The following is a 22,253-nucleotide window of genomic DNA, read 5'->3' as shown; positions in this document are numbered from 1 at the left end:
TTTTTGTGGAAGACTGAGGTCACTGAGACTTTGGTGTAATAAGATAATTGATGTGCTGGTATGATAGTTTTCAGGCAAATTGAAATAGAAAAATAAAATAAAGGTTTTCCCTTAAAATTATTCCAGGAAAATATCTTTTCACAGGAGGGGACACCCAGTCGTATCAATAAAGAGTAGAATTTTCAATGACCTACCTAATGTCAACAATAGGAAGTTTATTTCTAAATTTGGGGTTGCAAATTTTTCCCAGTTGGTTGCTTCCCTTTTTTCTCTTTTAATTGAGATAAAATACACATGCCATAAATTTTACCCTATTAAAATGTATGATCTACTGGTTATTAGTATATTGACCGAGTTGTACAACCATCACCATCATCATCACTATCTAATTCCAGAACATTTTCATCACCCCCAAAAGAAACCCCATAATATTAGCAGTCACTCCCCTCCCCATTCTCCCCTCCCCCAGCCTGTGGCAACCACTAATCTACTTTCTATGAATTTGCCTATACTGAACATTTTATATAAGTGGCATCATATAACATGTGGTCCTTTTGACTGGCTTATTTCACTTAGCATAATATGTTCAAGCTTCATCCAATGAGGTGATAGCTCATTGTGGTTTTGATTTGCATTTCAGTAATGACTCATGATGTTGAATATCTTTTCATTGGCCATTTCTGTATCTTCTTTAGACAAATGTTTACTCAGATCCTTTTTGCATTTTAAAAATTGGGTTGTCTTTTTATTTTTTACTTATAAGAGTTCATTAGATAATCTGGATACAAGACCCTTATCAGATATGTGGTTTGCAAAAAATTTTTCCCAGTCTGTGAGTTGTCTTTTCACTTTTTTGATAGTGATTTTTAATTAATTTTTATTGGAGTATATTGCTTTATAATGTTGTGTTGGTTTCTACTGTACAGCAAAATGAATCAGCTATACCTATACATATATCCCCTCTTTTATTTATTTATTTGTTTTTTGGCTGCATTGGGTCTTCATTGCTATGCATGGGCTTTCTCTAGTTGTGGCGAGCGGGAACTAATCTTCGTTGTGGTGTGCGGGCTTCTCATTGCGGTGGCTTCTCTTGTTGCAGAGCATGGACTCTAAGCACGCGGGCTTCAGTATTTGTGGCACACGGGCTTAGTAGTTGTGGCTCGCAGGCTGTAGAGCACAGGCTCAGTAGTTGTGGTGCACGGGCTTTGTTGCTCCGAGGTATGTGGGATCTTCCCGGACCAGGGCTCGAACTTGTGTCCCCTGCATTGGCAGGCGGGTTCTTAACCACTGTGCCACCAGGGAAGTCCCTATCCCCTCTTTTTTGGATTTCCATCCCATTTAGGTCACCACAGTGCATTAAGTAGAGTTCCCTGTGCTATACGGTATGTTCTCATTAGTTATCTGTTTTATACATAGTATCAATAGTGTATACATGTCAATCCCAATCTCCCTTGATAGTGTTTTTTGATGCACAAAAGTTTTTCATTTTGATGAAGTCCAATTTATCTATTTTTTTTCTTTTGTACTTATGCTTTGCCTCACCGAAGTTCACAAAGATTTACCTCTGTGTTTTCCTTTAAGAGCTTTATTGTTTTACATTTTGGCCTTTGGTCACTTTGAGTTAATTTTTGTATATGATATGAGGTAGGGATCAAAAATCATTCTTTTACTTATGGATATCCGGTTTCCTCAGCACCAGTTAGTTTATAATGTTATTTAAGTCTTTTATGGCCTGTTGATCTTCTGTCTAGTTGCTCTCCCCATTATTTAAAATGGGGTATTACTATCTATAGTTACTATTTTTGAGTTGCCTATTTTTCCTTTCAATTCTGTCAGTTTTTACTTCATGTCTTTTCAAGTTCTGTTGTTAGATACATATACATTTATAATTGTGAATTATTGGTATTGACCCTCAGTCTTTTAAAAAATTACCTTCTTTGTCTAAGTTTTTGTCTTAAAATAAATTTTATCTGGTATTAGTGTAGCCACTCTAGCTCTTTTTAAGTTACTCTTTGCATAGTATATTTTTCCATCTTTTTACTTTCAACCTATTTTTGTCTTTGAATGTGAAGTATATCTCTTATAGGCAGTGTATCATTAGATCTCTGCCTTTAGATTGGAGAGTTTAATCCAATTAGTTAATGTCATTACTGATACAGTAGGATTTAGATCTGTCATTTAGCTATTTGTTTTCTACATATCTTATATCTCTTTTTTTCTCTCTATTGCTCCATTACTGCCTTTTGCGTTAAATATTTTATAGTTTGTCATTTAATTCCCTTGTCATTCACTTTATTACATTTAAAAAATTATTTTATTAGTAGTTGCCCTGTGGATTACAATTAACATCTTAATTTATAACAATCTAATTTGCATTAATACCAACTTAACATTACTACTATATAGCTTTGTTCCCTCTCCCCTCCTTTGTGCTGTTATTGTCATACAGTTTACATCTTTATAAGCCCATCAACTCATATTTCTAATTATATCTTTATGCAATTGTCCTTTAAAAGCAATAGGAAAAAGTATTTACTAAGCAAAAATGTAATAATAATAATAACAACAACCTATGGAGTTACCTTTTCTAGTTTTCTTCATTTCTTCCTACTACTTTTGGGTTACTGTCTAGTATCCTTTCATTTAGGCTGAAAGGATTCCCTTTAGTATTTCTTACAGGGCATGTCTAATAGTGACAAACTCCCTCAGCTTTTGTTTATCTGGGAATGTCTTCATTTTTTGAGGGACAGTTTTGCTGGATATAGAATTCTTAGTGGACAGTTTTGGTTTTTTTTTTTCTTTCCGTGTTTTGAGTCTCTTATCCCACTGCCTTCTGGGCTTCTTAGTTTTTTATGAGAAATTAGCTGTTAATCCTGTTGATTATTACTTGTACGTGATGAGTTGCTTCTCTCACTGCTTTCATAATTCTCCCTTTGTCTTTGATTTTAAACACAGAGCTGTGAGAAATAGTAGGTTTGGATAATTATTTAACATAGAGCTAGAAAGTGGAATTTCACAAAGCAATACAGGGAATGATTGTGCTCCTCTAAAAGGAAGGTAGTGTTTCTAAGTGTACAGGTTCTGCTTGCATAAAGGAGGTATTATCTTAATGACAAAAGCGAAGGAGCTATTTTCCCAGTTGAGTTGATGGAAAAATCTTTTTTCTGGCTGGTATAACTAGAATAAGAAACAGAAGTCAAGCTGGAGTGATGTGGAGTAGGGACATGTTTTGGGAAGGAGAAGAACTTGTTTAGCAGTAACAGCAGCCTCCTATAAACCCCTGTGGCCCTCTAGGTTTATATTACTAATTAAGGCAGTTGTGCACTTGTTTTCCATTAATTAAGGTATCTGCATAAGTGTGAGTACCCAAGTGAGTGAATTTGTTGGACACTTTGTCCCTGATGTTGTGGGTGGTGCATTTATAGCAGAAGGTCTCTGCACTGTTAACTCACAGATAATGATGCTGGAATTTAGTTCAAACTTGTAGAGTCACTACATATAACTTCACTGATGGTTACACTGTATATATCCCTGTCTGTTTCTGGAACCATGAAAACACAAGATGTCGACCATCTGAAATGTCAGGGTAGTCCTTAAATATAGTTGTTATTTAAAGATGTATAAATTACAACCAGCCCACCAAATCTAATCTTCGGGACAGCAACATATTTGAAGTTTCAATTTAGTTGAAAGCCACCATAACTTAGGAATTCACCATTTGTTTTAACAAAATTCATCAAACACTTAAATGTGTATAAGTAAAGAGAGTAGGAAACAAAATGGAATTACGTTTAATTGAATGCAAATGCAAGGATTTCAGTATGATTAAGCCTCTCTGAGATGTTTTCAACCAGAATTACTTGGGAATAGACAGAAGAGATGAATGGGAGAAAATAAGGAAGTACCAGTACTTTGGCAGGTGGATTTATCCACCTAATCAGGAGCAGATAAGATGAGGACTTTGGAAGCTTTTATTCCACTGCTTTTCACACCTTCTAGAGAAGAACTCCTTGTGGACTATATATTTCTTGAGGGCAAGCTCCATGTTCTATTATTATCTCTTGCCCATGCCAACCTGGAAATCGGCTGCCGCATGTTCCCAGGGGCCATGCTATTCTCTTCCTAGCCTGTGCTTTGACCAGCTTTGGCTAAGGATCCAGGAAGAAGAACCTCATTGCCCTTTTTTCTGTAACTAAAGGCATTTTGCAACTCTCAAGTCCCTTTGCCTCTCTCTTATCTTACCTGCTCTCAACTGATTCTCCTGTGATATTCCCAAGGATTAGGCAGAAAGCTAGCATTACTTGCAGCACTCGTGTGTTGAAAAGCTCTACTAACAATTGTCTGTGTGGGCTTGCTATGCTCATCTGTAAGATGCGGGGATTGGACGATATATCTCTCAGGTCCTTTCTGACTCACTTACCATTCCAGGTGTTGAATATAATGCTGAGCACTTCTGGGTGCTCAATACATCTAATATCTCCATTTCTGATACTGGACACCATTCTCTGGGAGGTAGGTTCTCTGCTTCCCAACCATCTCCTTACCTGTTGCATGTAGCTAGGTTATGCAAGTTAATTTCTTCAAAGATGAGAATTACCATGGCTGTATCCAGAAGTATGTTGAACAAACATGATGTTCAGAATGTGTGCATATTACCTGGTATATCAAAAGGGGTTAAACATTGTGGGGGAGGGAAACAGGTGTTTATTTAACAAAATGTTAATTGAATATGACTAAAAGGAATCTCAGAAGATGGTGGAGAAGCCCATGTTAGAACTGGTCAAGACATTCTTTTTTTTTTTATGTATTTATTTGGCTCTGCTGGGTCTTAGTTGCGGCATGTGAACTCTTAGTTGCAGCATGTGGGATCTAGTTCCCTGACCAGGGATCGAACCCGGGCCCCCTGCATTGGGAGCGCAGAGTCTTAGCCACTGGACCACCAGGGAAGTCCCAAGACATTCTTACCTACTGAGCTCCGTGAAGAGAAACAAAGAAAGGTGAAACTATAAATGTGTGTTGGCTGCAGTCTGTTATAAGCTGTCCTTTTCCCCTCCCACACTTACATTCTCCTATTCCTGCTACTCTATCACCACCATCATCACCAAATAGTTTTGTGAACTAGAGAAGAAATCCAGGTAAGACAGCCAGCCAAACACTTCAGTCCTCGGATCAAGCAAAATGTTCATACCCCATGCACCAATGAGAGCCAACAGGGAAAATAATTAACCATAATTTCTGGGACATATACCTCACCAAAATAGCACAGAATCAAGCCCTGCCCAACACTGAGTACAGATTAGCTGGACTTGGTTACATGGTGCTCTTCCCAGACCTTGTGGTTAAATTCTAATGAGCTTCTTAGGAAAAACAAGGGGCCTGTCTGAGGAATGGATTCCTAGGCAGAGCCAATAGGAGAAATGCTTGATGAGGTTTGGAATTTAAGCATAAGAAGCAATGATGAGAGAGACCCAGATGGGAATGAAAATGATTGTATCTGTACTAGACTCCAACTCTGTGCTTACTTCAGAGAAGTGAAATTAATCTAAGATTTGCTACCAAATGGCAAGTATTTAAATATACTAAATTAGTGAGTGTTTTATGTGGGGATGAAAGGTGAGTGTGAACGATAGTTTAGCCAAATGCTAAGTAGCAAGTATTTTGTAAGTATACACAATCAACCCAGTAGAAAATTCTGCAGCTGGAATTTCTGAAACTAGAAGTGACTAAGCTAAAATTGGAAGAATGATCACCAATATCAATAAGAAGTAGATGTAAAATGGCTGTGAATTTTGTTAAAAGACCATCTGAGCAAATAATAAAATTCCAGCAAGGTAGTGAATATATTCAAAGTGTTAATGGCCACGCTTGAGTTATCCTACAGTGTTCAGTGATTTCCTTTAAAGCAGTGTCCTAAACAGTTACCAAAAAAGTAGGGCTCGAATTCCTTTGCTATCGGGGAACACCAGCAGTTCCGTTTCACATTCCTCCATCCACTGTTTGACTACTCCATTCAAACCACTCAAGGTACAGAAGAGAAAACTATACCATGATAAGGAAGGACTTAATCATTTGGTAGCTGCAGTACACAACTAGGGATGCCAGTGGCCCTCGTAAAATTCCAATGCTCTCTCTAGTTGTCTTCTATGACCAAAGTGTTACAAAACCTATACATGGTGGATTCAGAAAGGGTCAATTGTTCTAGCATCTTTAATGCTGTGTTTACCACACAAAGCACTGTTTTAGTACACATCCTAGTTTTTCATATTTAAAAGAATTACCCAAGCATTTCTTAAGTTAATCTTCACTTAAGGAGTGACACTAAAAAATATACAAAAGCACCATTCTTTTTTTTTTTTTTTGAGAGTTCTCTGAGTATTTATTACTGATTTCCAAACTTGCAGAATCAAACTGGTAGCCTGTTGTAAAATGACATTGAACAACACTCCTCATATTCATCATGATCATAAGTAAAGAAAATGCTGTGAGAATGTCTTTTTTAAATTTAACCCTAGTTGATTTACAATATTGTGTTAGTTTCAGGTGTACAGCTTCAGATTCTTTTCCATTATAGGTTATTACAAGATATTGAATATAGTTCTCTGTGCTATACAGTAGGTCCTTGTTTATCTGTTTTATATATAGCAGTGTGTATCTGTTAATCCCATACTCCTAATCTATCCCTCCCCCTCCCCTTTCCACTTTGATAGCCGTAAGTTTGTTTTCTATGTCTGTGAGTCTATTTCTGTTTTATAAATAAGTTCATTTGTATCATATTTTAGATTCCACATATGTGATATCATATGATATTTGTCTTTGGCTTACTTCACTTAATATGATAATATCTAGATCCATCCATGTTGCTACAAATGGCATTATTTCATTCTTTTTTATGGCTGAGTAATATTCCACTATATATACACCATCTCTTCTTTATCCATTCATCTGTCAATGGACATTTAGGTTGCTTCCATGTCTTGGCTGTTGTGAATAGTGCTGCTATGAACATTGATGAAGAGTACCATTCTTTTGCTTCTTCTATTTCAACCTTTAAAAGTATGTGATTAGATATGAATACTAAAATAATTTTACTCATGTTTCCTGTGGGAGCCTACTTCCCCCTTAGGAATCTATAGCCTAAAACTTGGAAAGGGAAATGTTTGAAGCTCTCTGACCTCCAAGGAAATAATAACTAGAAACTCAGAATCTGGTTTTTCATCAAGTCCCAGCTAATTTATTTGTACCAGATGCACCAGGCCATTTATTACACTTCAGAATAATACAGTGCAGCCTTAATTATCTGAAACATATTTTAACTTCATATTTTTCAAATAGTACACCAGAGAAGGAAAACCTATTTATAAATCCTGATCTAGACCTAGCCTTTAAAGGCAGGAAGCTTTGACAGGGAAACTAGAGGCATCTCACTAATCCTTGGTGGGCCAGATGCATTCGGTTGACTCTTAAGGCCCTGTGCTTGATGACATAGCTGCTGTGGTTCATACACAGAGGTTATTTTTAGAGGCAAGAATTCTCATTTCCCAAAAGTATAACCACAAAATGTCTATTTGGAATGAATCAGATTTATACACTAAGACAATAGTAAATGCGCAAATCACGTCTGTGTAACCTCAGTTCCCTGAGGAAACGTGATATCTTGGTATACTCTCACCCTGGGACCCTTATCCTCTGTCAGTGGCCCTCATCTAATTACGGCGGTCCTTTGGAAACCCAAGTGGTGCTGTGGGGTTTCACAGATGTCTTCGAAGTAAGTTTTCCTTCCAGAAAAAAGGTATATTTCATTCTTGAGGCTTTTCACAATTTAAAACTGACATAGGGACAAAAAGTCACTAATCTTCAGCCATGGTGGTAGCCAGGGTCGGATGCCTTCAGAGGGAAATTGGACTTGGTGGCCTGCAAGGTTACCCTGCTGTATTTGCATTTGGCTGCCACACCTGGCCAATCAGCCTTATCTAGCCAGCTTCTGTGTTTTGTGGGGCTTTTGGACCCTTACAATGAGATTTATTCTAGTAATGCTAAAGACCCTAAAGGAGGTCATTACAGAGCACAGAACTAACACACAATAGGCCAAGTGATCTAGCAGACAGAGTACTCATGTGGGGATTGGAAGAGGCTCACCAGGTGGCCTCAGGAACCTCGTTCAGCCACTTAGTGCTTTGGTTGGCCATATCCCTTTGAATTACTTGGTTCATTTGCTTAAAAAGATCAATTTCCTGCCTTCCTCTTTCACTTGGCCCTGCTTTATCAGAGGAGGGGGCTCCCTCAGCTCTAGGGGAATATGGGACCCACTGGCAGTCAGTCACTCAGTCTAACTGTACATCTGTCTAGCCTCAGTGTATCCAGGGCTCCCTGGTAGGAATCAGCTATTTCCATACCAGAGCAATAGCAATGGCGTATCAGACCAGGGTTGAAGAGAGAGAGATTGAGAGAATCAAAAGTCGGTCAATAAATTGCTTATTTATTTTGTTAGCCCATTGGTTCATTTATTCTTTCGGTTACCAAGCATTTCCTAAGCACCTGCTATGTGTCAGGCCCTGTGCTAGTCCCAGGGCCATGCCCTTTCCAATTTAATGCTGGATTACAGAAGCCCTCCTCCCTGGCCCCATTCCAATTCCTAACCACTTTACAGTAACTACCCTTGAACTTTTTCAAGATAAAAATGGGCACGTTGCCTCACATCTCTCTCAGCTCCAATTTCCTTATTTGTAAAATGAAGCTAATAATACTTGCCCTGCTGCCTCACAGGGGTCCGGGATGGATCAACCGAGAAAACAGATATGGAACTACTTTTAATTATAAAAATAATGAAATACTGATAGTAATGACACAATAACTAAGATTTATTGAGAGCCTACGGTGTTCCACAGAATGAGCCCTACCCAGGCCGTAATTGAATGTTAACTGGAACCAAAAATTCAGAATTCATCCTCTTCAGAGATTCAGGTCTTATAAACATATCATTTTTAATATATAATATTAATATATCATTGTGTAAGTACTTACTGTGTGCCAGATACTAAGCTTAGTCCTTTACATGGTTTACCTCATTTAATCCCCATGATAATGCAATGTGGGAGATAGGTATAGGTATTATTATACACGTTTTATAGATAAGAAATATAAGAATCAGAGAGGTTAAAGAATAACTTGTTTATAATAACAAAGCTAGTAAACGATAAAGTCTAGATTTGAACACAAGTTTTCTGTCTCTAGAGAGTGTGAGATTTTAACCACCGTGCTTTGCCTCCTCTTGGAAAAGCGTAAAGCTCTATACAGTTCTAAGCTATTGGTAATATTATTGTAAAGATTTTTATTTTAAGGCAGTGGACAGATTCCTAACTGCAGAGAACCATTTCTGCCACTGGGAGCGAGCCCCACCAAAATAGTTTTAATTTCATCCCGAGTTTGCTTCTTTCACATCCTGGTTTGTTTTACTATCCAGGTATTTATTGAGTTGGGAGGACTTATTCTCACAAGTTTCCAGGCTACATTAACAAACGTAAAGTAAGAATCGGGGAAGCTAGAAGTGGTAGAGAAAGTGTGTGCTGTGGATAAGAGGCGGACATGGAAGCAATGCCCAGGCAAGAGTGTATCTGGGTGTGGGTGGCCTTCTTAGTGACACCACATGGAAGCACAGCCTCTAGCGGGTCCCATTGCTCTTTATTACTACACATCTCTGCGTGCATCCTTAGTGCACAGACCCTTATCTTACTGGGAGCATCCAGAAGGGTTTCCCCAGACTCTTACAAAATTTCCACCCACCCTTTTTTTTCTGGTGCCTCAGGGTTTGGCCAGGGAGTGTTACTTGTTTTGCTTCACAAGGCATCTGTAAGAAGCTCTTCGTGTCTGCCTCTGGGGCTGCTACCGCTCCTCCTTCTCCACTTCCTCCCTTTCTTCATCTTCAAGATCATCATCATTATCCTTAGCAACAGGGTTAACATGTTCGAGAACTAATTACCTTGCCAAGCAATGTGCTGAGCACTTTATATGCATTATTCTATTTATCTGTTCATTCATCCATTTAATGAATATTTATTGAACATTTACTTTGTACCAAACACCGTGCTGCACATTGAAACAGACCATTATTTCTCCTGTTAGTCTAGTCGGGGTGCAACAGGGGAATATATAATTGCAAACTGTGGAAAGTTCTATGAAAAAAGGATACATGGGACTATGAAAGGTGAAAGGTGCTATTGAATTTAATTCTTCAACAACCCTGCGAAGTTAATGAATAGCATTATCCTCTATTTTACAGGCAAGGACACTGAAGCTCAGAGAGGTTAAGTGACTTGCCGAAAGTAACACAGCTAGTAAGTAGGCTGAGTAGAGATTCATACCCATGCGGGTCAGATTCCAAAGCTCACACTCTTAAGGGTTATACTTTATTGCCTCTCCAATGTGTGAAGTGCATGTATAGCCATTAATTCTAGCCCTATACACTTTGGTTCTGGCTTCTCCTCAAATGTGTGGAGTCGCAATTGTTTCCAATTAGTTGTGGCTGTGGTTTGGTGCATTCGTTCAAAGAAAGTGTGCATGCAAAGCAGAGGTCACGTGCCCTCGGTCTTGTGGATGTGCACAGCGTATAAATAATAATGGCATTCCCCAAAAGCTGGGATTCATTGGAGTCACACATTTGTTTCCCATTAGCTTATGCTACTCAAATACAAACAGTAAAGCATGTATTTACATTGCTGTGGACATGGAAAGCCGAGCCCCCAAAGCATTCCTTGCAGGTTGTATAAAGCTGAGCATCCAAATAGTTCAAAATCAGTTTTGTAAGCCCAGCTTAATAGCTTTAAAATGAAACCTGGATTCCAGATATTTTTGAAAATGCTTAGAGAGAGGTATGTGAGTAGCCAAAAGAGACAAAACCAGCTAAATCCTCAAAATATGTACCAAGCCCCATATTTGTAGTATCTACTCTTGTTACTTGTCCTTTATTTTTAAAATGCTGAAGAGCTTAAAGTCAAGAAAACTCTTAACCATGTAACAGCAGTTGTGGAATTTTTCATTCTATTCTAACCAGCTGTCTGAAGCTTTTCAAAACAAACCTGTTTGTGATGAGATGGTTTGGTTATTTAAGTAGATGGCGAGGCTGGGAAGAACAAGCAGGAGGCGTCCAATGTCATTATCTCCCCCTCCCAGCTCTCCGACCCAATAACAAAAGGCTTTCCCATCAAGGTATAGTTCATGGATAGCATCTGAGAAAATGAGATTGAACTGGAAATTATCTTAGGTGAAGAAGTCAGGATGGCAAAAAATGTGAATGAAGGCCCCATTAGTTGATGTCTTTACCTAAGAGAGCATGTTTTTTGGGGTTTTTTTTTGAAGACCTGTGGACTTGGAAGCAGAAGACTATATTTTTAATGAGGTCACTATCACTTACTTAGTGACTTGGTCAAGTCTTATCCCCTCTCTGAGCCTCCCTTGACGTGGGAAATGGGGATGACAGTCTTCCCTATTACACAAATTGATGGTGCAGACTGGAGGATTACATGAGAGAACATATGTTAAGTCCTAGCACAGTGTGTGGCTGATAAGGTTCATATCTTTGCAATCAAGATAATTCCAAGAGGCACATTACTTATACCATATAGACAGATCAAGAGTTGCTGCTCTCGCTGGTCTAATTTCAGCATATTTGATCCCCCTAAGAACAACAAGTATGTCGTTTGATCTTTGTTCTCCTGTCAAGCAAGCATGAAAAGAGCTTTGGCCAAATCACATCGTCCCATGCTGCAGTGCTCTTTTGTTATCTTGGTTATGGTTATAAGAACATGAAATTGCTGTATTCTAGAAAGCCTTTTTTCCTCTTATGCTGTGGTTTTAATTTTCTTAAGTAATTATTCCAGGCTTTTTGTTTCCTTTTATCACACAACCCTGAGTACCTGTTCCAAGGCTAGCTTTAAATATTTCCCTTTCGAATCAAACAAAGTCACTCACTTTACACAAGGGTATTTTCATTAACTACAAAGACAAAAGGTCATGATGTCCATACCTAAGTGAAAAGGAAATCATCAGATTGCATTTACTTTTTTATAAAATGGTCTGAAGAACATGCATTACGAATTCAAACACACGTGGGGCTGAGGTGACTCTTGTCCAAAGATGGTTTCACGGGATTTCTGGGAAGTGGAGTGACACTGGAGCAGCCTTTCTTAAAGTGTGGTCTGTGGTTCACTCACAGAAAGGTTGGGGCAGGGGCAGGGGTAGATCTAGTTAACAGTGCAGATCTCTGCTCTACCCCAGACCTGCTAAGTTAGAAGCTCTGTGGGTGGGGCCTGGGAGCCTGAGTTTTTAACGAACATCCTAGGTGATTCTTATGGAAATTGAAGACTCACTCCCATGGTGTATAAAATTGTACATACCGTTTGACCCAGTAATCCTACTGACGGGAAACTAAGGAAAAATATGGAAAGAGTTATGGAATGCTCCTGATGGTCCATCTTTACTTATAAGAGCAAAAAGAACTAGAAGCAATGTAATATTTTCAACATTAGGAAACTGGTTAAGTAAATTTGGGTAGATCCCTGAGGGGCACTGTGTAGGTGTTTTAAACGCATTTAAAGCATGTCATTTATCACATTTATTCATAACAACCATTCTATGAGACAGGCATATTTTCCTCATTTTACAGATGAGGACATTGAGATGTAGGGAGATTAAGCAGCAAGGTTAGTAAGTGGAAAGAAAGAAGTTAATAAGGGGAAAAACCAGAATTCTAAACCCAAGTCAGTCTGATTCTAAAATGCAAGTTCAACCGTGTAGAAATATAGACATTAAAAACAACCCTACCCCGGAAAACACAAACATTGGTTCTTAAAGTTTGGGAATTGGGGTTTTTTTTCCCCTTATTTCTCTTTCCTTTCCTCTTTCTGTATTACATTAATACTTACATAATGAAAATATTGTATTATAAAATAAAAATTGATTGTATATTTAAACAACCATGATAGTTTTATGTGAGTCAGAGTAGCAAGGAGGGTAGAAACTGTGGAAAAAGCTGGGCAGTGGGAAGGCCTCGTGTACTTCCTGCTAAGGAGGGCCAAACAATGCACGGCAGAAATGTCAGGTTTAGGGAATGGTTCTGGGGGTCGTGGAGTAAAATCATTGGTGTTTTAATAAGATAGTTTACATTGATAATCATTATTCTGAGCCCTGGCTTTTAAAAAGCTAATAGGATAGTGTCCTTTGAAAATGGCAAACAGTTCATCAGAAGTATCAGGCACCTAAAGTTAACTGATTTGTGTGCAAGGCCCTCATAACTTTTCTTTTATAAAGTGAGCGTTCAGTCTGGAAGACACTGTAAAGAGTGAGAGAGGGAACAAAACGGTCAATATTGTGAATTGTAATTAGCTTATTTGATTTCTGTGCCAAATTCCAGGCTGTGCTAAATCCACAGTCCTCGCTGGTAATTCCTCATCTCTGACACGTTACCCTTCTTTCAACACTCTGGAGCTTCAGACTCTTTGAGACTTTTGCATTAACAATAGCTTTCTAGGTTTGGATTTGTTTTGTTCATGTGTGAGGGTTAGGCTCGTCAGCAGATGTCTGTGTAATATGGTTTGAAAGTATGCTGTAATCCTTCTTCAATGCTGAAGTTGTCTCCAAAATGGGAGTAATTTAAGAACTAAAGAAGTAATTTCACTGGCAAAGTTTTAAAGTTTTTTTTAATTGCACTTTTAAAAAAACTGAAATACCGGAGAATACTGGGGGCATTGTACACGAGGTTGGAAAACAGCCTCTCAAAGATTAGCTACAGATCTTAGCCAGGGTCGTCCAAAAGGGTTTAGTTATTCATTCACAAGTTTTTCTATAATTCATCTGTGCTTTGGCTTTCTCCTTTTCCATGAGGTTGTGGAAGTAGCTTTTAAAGAATTAAAGATGCCATGCCACTTCATTTTGCTTCAGTTCAATAGCACATTTATTGAGTGCCTACTATGTGCCAGACACTACCTTAAATGCTATGGGGTTCAAAGGTAAATAAAGCACAGCCCCTGGGCAGCTCACAGTCTGGTGGTGGAGGGAAGCCACGTGTACAAATAAATAATACCAGGTTGCATACGTAAAGTGCTCTTTAGGAGATACAGATAAAGGGAGCAGTGCTGGAAGAGGGAAAGGGAGAACTATAATAACTACCTGTGGTGGCCAGGAAGGCTTTATTAAGGAAGTGACATTTGAACTTGGCTTGAAAGGATGGAGTGCTTTCAATAGACAGAAATGAAAACAACTCACATTAGGTGCTCAATTAATGTTTGCTGAAGGGATTAATGAAAGGCACAGATGGGAGGCGTGCTTGAGAAAGAGCAAGTTCACAAAGCTGTATCTAACCGCAGCTTCCCCTTATGTGAACAGTTCTAATTCAGGTAATCCATGACATACACGAAGGATGTATTTTTCAAAATTGACCTTCAGATGTGTATGTCAAAAGCAATTTTCCCATAGGAAATAATGGTAATAGAAGAAGTTGGGGTGTCTTGGTCAAACTGAAATGACATTATAGTCTAGGTTAGTAGTACTCAAAGAATAGTTTATGAACCCTGGTAGTCTATGAAACCCAGGGATCCACAAGGTCAAAATTACTTGCACAATAATACTAACTGTTACTTGCCTTTTTCACTGTGCTGATATTTGCACTGATGCTGCAAAAGCAATAGTGAGGACAACTGTTGGCACCACAGTGTGAATCAAGGCAATGGCGCCAAACTGTACTCGTCATCATTGTACTCTTCACTGGCATACACCTGCAGGAAAATAAAAGGCATTTCACTTAAGAATATCATTGCTGAAGCAGTAAAACTGATTAATGTATTAAACCTTAACGCCTGAGTATACTTCTAAAGAATATTCTGCGTTATGACATTTGACGTATGTTTAAGATACTTCTGCTGCAAACTGTGTTGATATGTGTCTCAAGGAAACGCACTTGTGAGATTATTTAAGCTATGAGCTAAACTAGCCTCTGTAATGACTGACAAACTCTGGTTATACAGACTTGAGTATTTGCTAGACATTTTCTTCGAAAGGAACAAGGAGAGCCCGACAGTTAAAGGAAAAACTGAACAGTATTTGTTGCCAAGGATACCATTTGAACTTTCAAGAGAAAATTAAAATTTTGGAAAACTTGTATCTGCCACCATGACCTTGAGAGCTTCCCAATATTTAAAAGACTTTTTAAATGAGATTGGAGGTGATGTTAATCAATGTGATTTTTTGACATCATATAATGGAAGATTTCAACATTTGGAAAACCTGCAGAACTCAGTGAACCAATATTTTCCGGATGATCCATGCATGATGAGACAAAATGGGTAAAAGGCCCACTCAAAGTTCGAAGCATACCAATGGATTTTAATGTAACAGAACATGAAAAGTTTGTTTATATGGTTTCGTATTCAACATTGCAAGTAACCTTTCCTCCTTGTTGAATTTTTATGTAGTATCAATGAAAAATATCCACAGTTATCTGAAAAGGCTACTAAAGTACTTCTCTCTTTTCCCATTACATACCTGTGAGAGGCTGGATTTTCTGCAAATGTTTCAACCAAAACAACATACAAGAACAGATTGAAGGGAGAAGCAGATATGACAATCCAGCTATCATATGAAGCTAGATATTAAAGATATGTGGGGGCTTCCCTGGTGGCTCAGTGGTTGAGAATCTGCCTGCCAATGCAGGGGACACGGGTTCGAGCCCTGGTCTGGGAAGATCCCACGTGCCGCGGAGCAACTAGGCCCGTGAGCCACAATTACTGAGCCTGCGCGTCTGGAGCCTGTGCTCCGCAACAAGAGAGGCCGCGATAGTGAAGAGGCCCGCGCACCGCGATGAAGAGTGGCCCCCGCTTGCCACAACTAGAGAAAGCCCTCGCACAGAAACGAAGACCCAACACAGCCATAAATAAATAAATAAATAAATAAATAAATAAATAAATAAATAAAATTTTTAAAAAGATATGTGCAAAAATGTAAAACAATGCCACCCTTCTTCTAATGGTTTTATGTCAGGGGAAAATATATTTATTTTTCATTAAAAATGCTATTTATGTTAACATATCATGGGTTTATTATTGTTATGTTTAAATTAGTTATTAAATATTTTTTTAAATTTCTCAGTTATAATTTCTAAGATGGTAATGTCGATAGATATAACTATATATAATCAAAAGTTCCCTGGGATTCCCAATAAGAGTATAAAGGGGTCCTAAATTCTAAAAGTTAGAGAACTGCTGGTGTAGCTTATCCTAGCCTGTGCGGCTGAATTATACATTTAGATGTGTGGGGTTGGGAGGAGGGGTAGAGAAGCACATGCCTTAGAGCAGCAGGGCGGAGATGGTGCTGGAGTGGGAGATGGTAGGTGGGTTGGCTTCTCAGACAACATTAGAGGTTGTTGGCCAGGAAAGAACCAACTTTTTGTTGTGGACTTTTCTTTCTTTGCTTAAGAAGAGAAACAAACCTGCAGTCACATTTCTCTATGATACGTAGCTTGTTGCAAGTAGATCGTGGTGTAACAGCTAAATCACAGGTGGAGAACATAAGAGTATATTTTGCAGTGACAATGAACACAGACAGTGGAAGCCACGGAAACCAAGATGTGCCTGTGTTATGTATGCAGCATTTTTTTCTTCCAGATACCTCTTCTGCAATCGCAAAGATCTCACTTTCTGCATATCCAGCATCTTTTGTTGTCCATTATTTAAAAATGGAAGGTGGGACTGAGATTTAGAACTAAACATGGATGATGGGGCAGAAGCTAGGGGAGGAATAGAGGATGTTGGAATACAGCCTTGGAGAGAGATGGTGAGGAAAAGTAAAACTGCCCTCAGAGACCACTCATGCTGTGAGCTGGGCTTCTAAGTCAATGGAGAGACATTTGGGAGGCGGGAGTCACCATAAAATTAGAAAGGCATTGACTGTGTGACTGAAAACCCAGAAACTGAAGGACAAAACAGACATGCCTCTTATTAGGCACATGGTCTACAATGAAGCAAAATGAATTTCAAAGCATCTTATTGAAATTGTGGAGGAGGGAGATATTTTTCAAGTTTTTCTAGTGGTCAGGGCATAGTACGAGGCAATTAATTATAAGTATTCATTTAAATGTGTATAAAATGTCACTGCTTTTCTCTTCATTTGGTGGGATGCGTTTGTTGCTTTAATTTAGTGACTGTAAGTATAGTTAGAGAGGGCTTCCATAGACATCTTCTCTGAACGTGGTGTTCTCTCAGCCTATTAATATGCCTTGCCTATCATGTCTTAAGTTCCTCGTCAGTGAGTTCTCCTCCCATGGAGGCTTTCAGGAACTTAAGACATGGGAACGTTCTGATACAGTATACACTCTGGCTACTGGATGGTGGAAGTAGAGTGGAAGGGTGGAGAATCATGTCAAATGCTATGGAAGGGTCCAGAAGTATGCAACTCTAGAGAGTATAAGCAGTGTACGTCTATTTAAGTTTGAAAATGATTTGTAAAACCTTCTGTGTAACTCTTTTAACATTTTTTAATGCCTCCTGTTAATAACACACTGTTTTAGCCCTGCCTGAGAAATATGAAGAACTGCTACAATCCTGGTTGTTTTCTTTCAGCTCCTGAGGACCATGTCTGTGCCCAAGGGTAGAGTTTTGGATAAAAACCTTGACGAGGAAGGGCTTGAAAGTGGAGACTGTGGCGATGATGAAGATGAGTGTATCGGAGGCTCTGGTGATGGAATGATGAAAGTGAAGAACCAGCTCCGCTTCCTTGCAGGTAACTGACGAGTGCTGGCTCAAATCTGAGCTAAAATGGTGATGCTTGGGGATTAAAGACCAATTGAATCTGCTCTCTATAACTCCCCTAAAATCTCTGCAACACACAATGCCATCAATTCTTCAAGGAAAGACTACACTCTAGAAAATGAAGTTTTCAGGTAGCCTTTTTTTTCTTTTAAATCTCTGGACCTGGGTAGAGGGTAACTTCCTGTTTCTCATTGTCTAAAATGAACTGACCTAAATCAGTTGGCTCTGTTTCCTACTGGAGATTTCCTTGGTTCTTCTCAGTTATAAAAAGAGATGAAAAAAGAAATGCAATCTTGAGAGTCTGGTGAAAACCAATGATGGGGTAACTTTCAAAGGAAAAGACATTAGCTGACCCTCTCTTTTCAGAATGTCATGTTTGGTTTTTTTCTCACAAGTAGTCTAACACTGATAGGCTATGACACATAACTGCACGGCTGGGTGAAAACAAATAGAAGAAAAATAGAGAGCTGATACTGTCAAGAAGGCAAAACAACCACAACAAAAAATATTCCCTCACAAGTCACATTTGTATCGATTAGCCCAATTTACAAAATACTTCCGTATGGATAGGTGTTCGTGTTTCCATTTTACAGATAAGAAAACTGGGGCTCAGAGGAGAAATGAGATTCATCTAAATGGCAGAGCTGGAAATCTAACTTGGGTCTTAAGACTTCCAACGTCACCCTCTTCCTTCTGCAATGCACAGCCTTCTCCTTGAAATCCTATTGCCCGTGGCCTCTGAGACCCTGCAAGCTCCTCTTTCTTTTTCAACCTCTTTCCTTCACTAGTTCTTTCTAATCCTACCTGAAACTGGGTGTCTCCTTAAGCCTCTATCTTTTCTCTCTTTTCCAGAGAAAACACAGATCTTATCCACTTTGGCTCTTTCAATTTTTTTTGATTTCTGTAAGTTCTTTTTTTATTTTTTCCATTCTGGCAAAAAAAATCTAGCATGAAATCTGCCCTCTTAACAAACTTTTAAGTGTACAGTATTGTTAATAATATGCAGATTGTACGGCAGATCTCCAGAACTTTTTCATTTTGTATGACTGAAATTCTGTCCCCATTAAACACTAACTCCCCTTTCCCCCTCCCTCAAACCCTGGCACCATCATTTTGCTTTCTGCTTCTATGAGTTTGGCTACTTCATCTAAGTGGAATCCTGTAGCCCTTCTGTGACTGGCTTATTTCACTTAGCGTAATGTCCTCAAGGTTCATCCATGTTGTAGCATATGACTACAGGATTTCCTTCTTTTTAAAGGCTGAATAATATTCCACTACATGTATGCACCACGATTTCTTTAACCATTTAGCCATCAGTGGACCTTTAGGTTGTTTCTACCTCTTGGCTGTTGTGGATAATGCTGCAATGAGCATTCTTTAACTATTATATCACTATGGGGATAATTCATAAAATCATTACCTCCAATCTTAACTGCTCTCCTGAGCTCCCATCCCACATCTCCAGCTGCTTACTAGTCATTTCTTCCTGGCTTTCCCACCATTACCCCCAGCTCTATGTGTCGGAAATCAAACGTATCAACAGACAATCCCAAACTGGTTCCTCCCTTAATATCCTTATTTTTCTAATGCCACTACCATTCTCCCAGTCGCTGAGGCTTAAAACGGAAGTCATCTTTGACTCTTCTCCCTTGCCCTTCATATACAGTTGGGCACCAAATCACTGTAGATGATCTGTAATTTTTTTTCTGCTTCTCTCACTGTTTCCTTTCTATCCCCCTTTCACCCCCCTGCATGTGCTATTTCAATCACATCTTAAGTGGTCTCCAGTCTTCTAGGCTAAGACAGGAGTATTGAGAGCCTTAGGCTAGCAGATTAGAGAACAAAGAATCAGAGACCCAGGCAGAAGATTCCACCAAATTTATCTTGTACAGCTGCCAGGTTAGTCTTTCTAAAGCATCTCCTACCACTCCCTAGCTCAGCTACCTTCATCCTGTCCCCATTGCCTGGAGGATAGCGCTCAGACTCCTTAGCAGAGTTCTGAGGGCCTTCTGGTCTAGCCTCAAGTATCCTTTCGGCTTCATTTCCCACCAGTAGCCCCACAGGAACCCTGCACTTCGGCAAGAACAACCATACTCACGCCCCATGAGCATGAGTAGACATACTGTTCTTATCTGTCTTCATAGCGTTGCCCACATTTATTTCTATATAGATACCCCACTTTTATTTTTTCTTAAATTACACCCATCCCTAAAAGTACATTTCAAGTATGATGCAGTGAAAAAAAATAGGTTTGGGGTAGAGTAAATTTGTATTTGAATTCTGGCTCTATTCCTTATGAGCTAGCAGGACCTGGGTCGGTTCTTAGCCTCTTATCTAAGTCTGCATTCCCTCATCCATCATAGTGGGGATCATTACCCCAACTTCATAGGACTATTTCAGGATCAAATCGAGGGGGAAAGTTTGTAAGGCGTCTAACCCAGTATCTGGAACATACTAGGTGACCCATAATTATTAGTTTCCTTCAATGAAGTCTTTCACAACCATCTCAGTCTACAGTTATCTCTGTCCTCTGAATTACTAAAACAAATTCTGCCAGTGCTTTCAAGAAATAGTCTGCAGTGGCTCCCAAGTTCCATTCCTAGGGCATAACATGATCGCTCAGAGCCTGGCATCCTATAAAAAGAATGTTGAATAAACATAATAAGTAAAAATAATAGAAGCTTATGTTTATTGGACACTTACCATGCTGCAAGCGCTGTTCCAGGACTTCCCAGGCACTGCCTCATGTCATTTTCACAACATCACTATTATTATTCCCACTTTACAGATGAGAAAACTGATGCTGGAAGAGGTAGAGTAATTTGCTTAAGGTCATGCAGTGGCTAAGGTCGAGAGTTAGGATTCAGATTTCAGAGGCCACTCTTTGGACAAATCTGCTTTGCTACCCCCAAAAGCTTTTGGTCATCTAAAGGTTGCCCAGATGATTGAGCAAACTAGTAACTGGTCTCCACGCTGATCCCTAGTACATACCACTGTTGATGTTTCTGCAAAAGTCCCTGCTTATCCCTTCTCTTGCTTTCCTGCCTATAAGCCACTTCCGTATCCATTTCAAAACACGATTCCACAGTTCCATGGTGACTTAACTTTTTAAAACAGTGTTTGGTCTGGGACCTTGTCAAGGGCCTTTTCAAAATCTGAATAGATTACATCCACTGGTTTCCCTTTGTCCAAATGCACATTTATCCTCTCAATTCTAGTCAATTAGTTAGGCGTGATTACCCTAAGTGCTTTGTAAACTGTAAAACGCTATACAAATGGTGGTTAATTTAATTTACGGGGAAAATGATGCCTTACTCCCAATAGGTAACACTTGCCTAACATGTTCAGTGATCCTACCATCCTGGAGTTCCTTGGGTCCCCTTTGAAATGCTTCTCGTGGAGAGGAGACTCATTGGCAATCTGCCAGGCTCGTGGCACAATAGCTATTTGGAATAACAAGCTATACACTTCGGTCAGCTGTTACACAGTTTTACCCAAAATCTGGGTAGATGCCACCTGGTCCTGGTGATTCATCAACATCCACTTAGTCAACTAGACTTGGAACACTGTGTGCGTTTACCGCCATCTCATTTAGAACATCCAAATTCCTTCCTCCGAAAGACAACTTGAAAATAAAAAACAAGGCTCAGAGTATGTTCAGGCTCTCTTCTATCTCCCTTTTGTCCCTCAGCCGTTCTTTTGCACTCTAGCCGGCCAGGTCCTACTGGCTGGCTTCCCCGGCTCACTTCTTCCCATCTTTCGTTGCACTGGATGAAGTGCAGGTCACCGAGGTTCTATTCTCTTATGTTCACTTATTTGCCTTTAGTCCCTGGCAAGGTGCTTATTGGAGTCTTTTGGGGACACCTTCTTCTGACCTTGCAGGTTCCCTGTTTTCTTCTCCTGAGCTATTTACACGTGAAAAAAGATCTCATTTTCCCTACTCTAGCTCCTTTGACTTTTCCAGTCAAAGAAGCCAGGCTTCTTACCAAGGGCCCTTAGCACACTTGTATGTCAGGATGCTCCTAAGAAGTTCTGAGTAATTTCCAGGCCTTCTGGGCTATATTCACTTTTAAAACTCTTCATCCTAAAGTTCCCCAAGTGCTCTCTTTTTCTATAATTCTTATTTCTATGCTTAGAGTCTGACCCTTCTTTCTGATTGTTGAATTTAATTGCTGCTGAGATGACCATTATACGATGTCTTCTTACCCACAGTTACAGCTTGACCTATTCCTTTCACTTCTCAGAACGAGGCTAATATGCTTCCCTTTTTGGTGGGTTATTTCCTTTCTCTCAGCCTGTTTCATAGGGTTGTGGCCATTAAATAAAATAATCCATGCAAAGCCATTGGAACAGTGCCCGGCACCTAGTGAGCACTCAAAAAATGCTATCTACTATTAAAGCAACTAGTCTGTTGCTGTTCCTGCCGACCTATGGGTGCTGCAAGAGCCGGCAGATACAGAT

The 22,253-nt window shown here is 39.3% G+C and overlaps 1 protein-coding gene across 1 annotated transcript in view; it reads left to right on the top strand.

Annotated features, from left to right (window-relative positions):
- The window catches only part of GPC3 (glypican 3), a 430,874-nt gene that overhangs the window by 356,716 nt on the left and 51,905 nt on the right, over positions 1-22,253 (top strand). Inside the window, exon 7 of the mRNA XM_036840086.1 lies at positions 17,604-17,763. Within this exon, the coding sequence (XP_036695981.1) occupies positions 17,604-17,763 (160 nt within the window). The remainder of the gene's footprint in view (positions 1-17,603; positions 17,764-22,253) is intronic.

This window comes from Balaenoptera musculus, chromosome X (assembly GCF_009873245.2).
Source record: "Balaenoptera musculus isolate JJ_BM4_2016_0621 chromosome X, mBalMus1.pri.v3, whole genome shotgun sequence".
NCBI lineage: Eukaryota > Metazoa > Chordata > Mammalia > Artiodactyla > Balaenopteridae > Balaenoptera > Balaenoptera musculus.
Note: the sequence above shows the minus strand (reverse complement) of the source record. Positions and strands in the feature narration are given on the sequence as shown.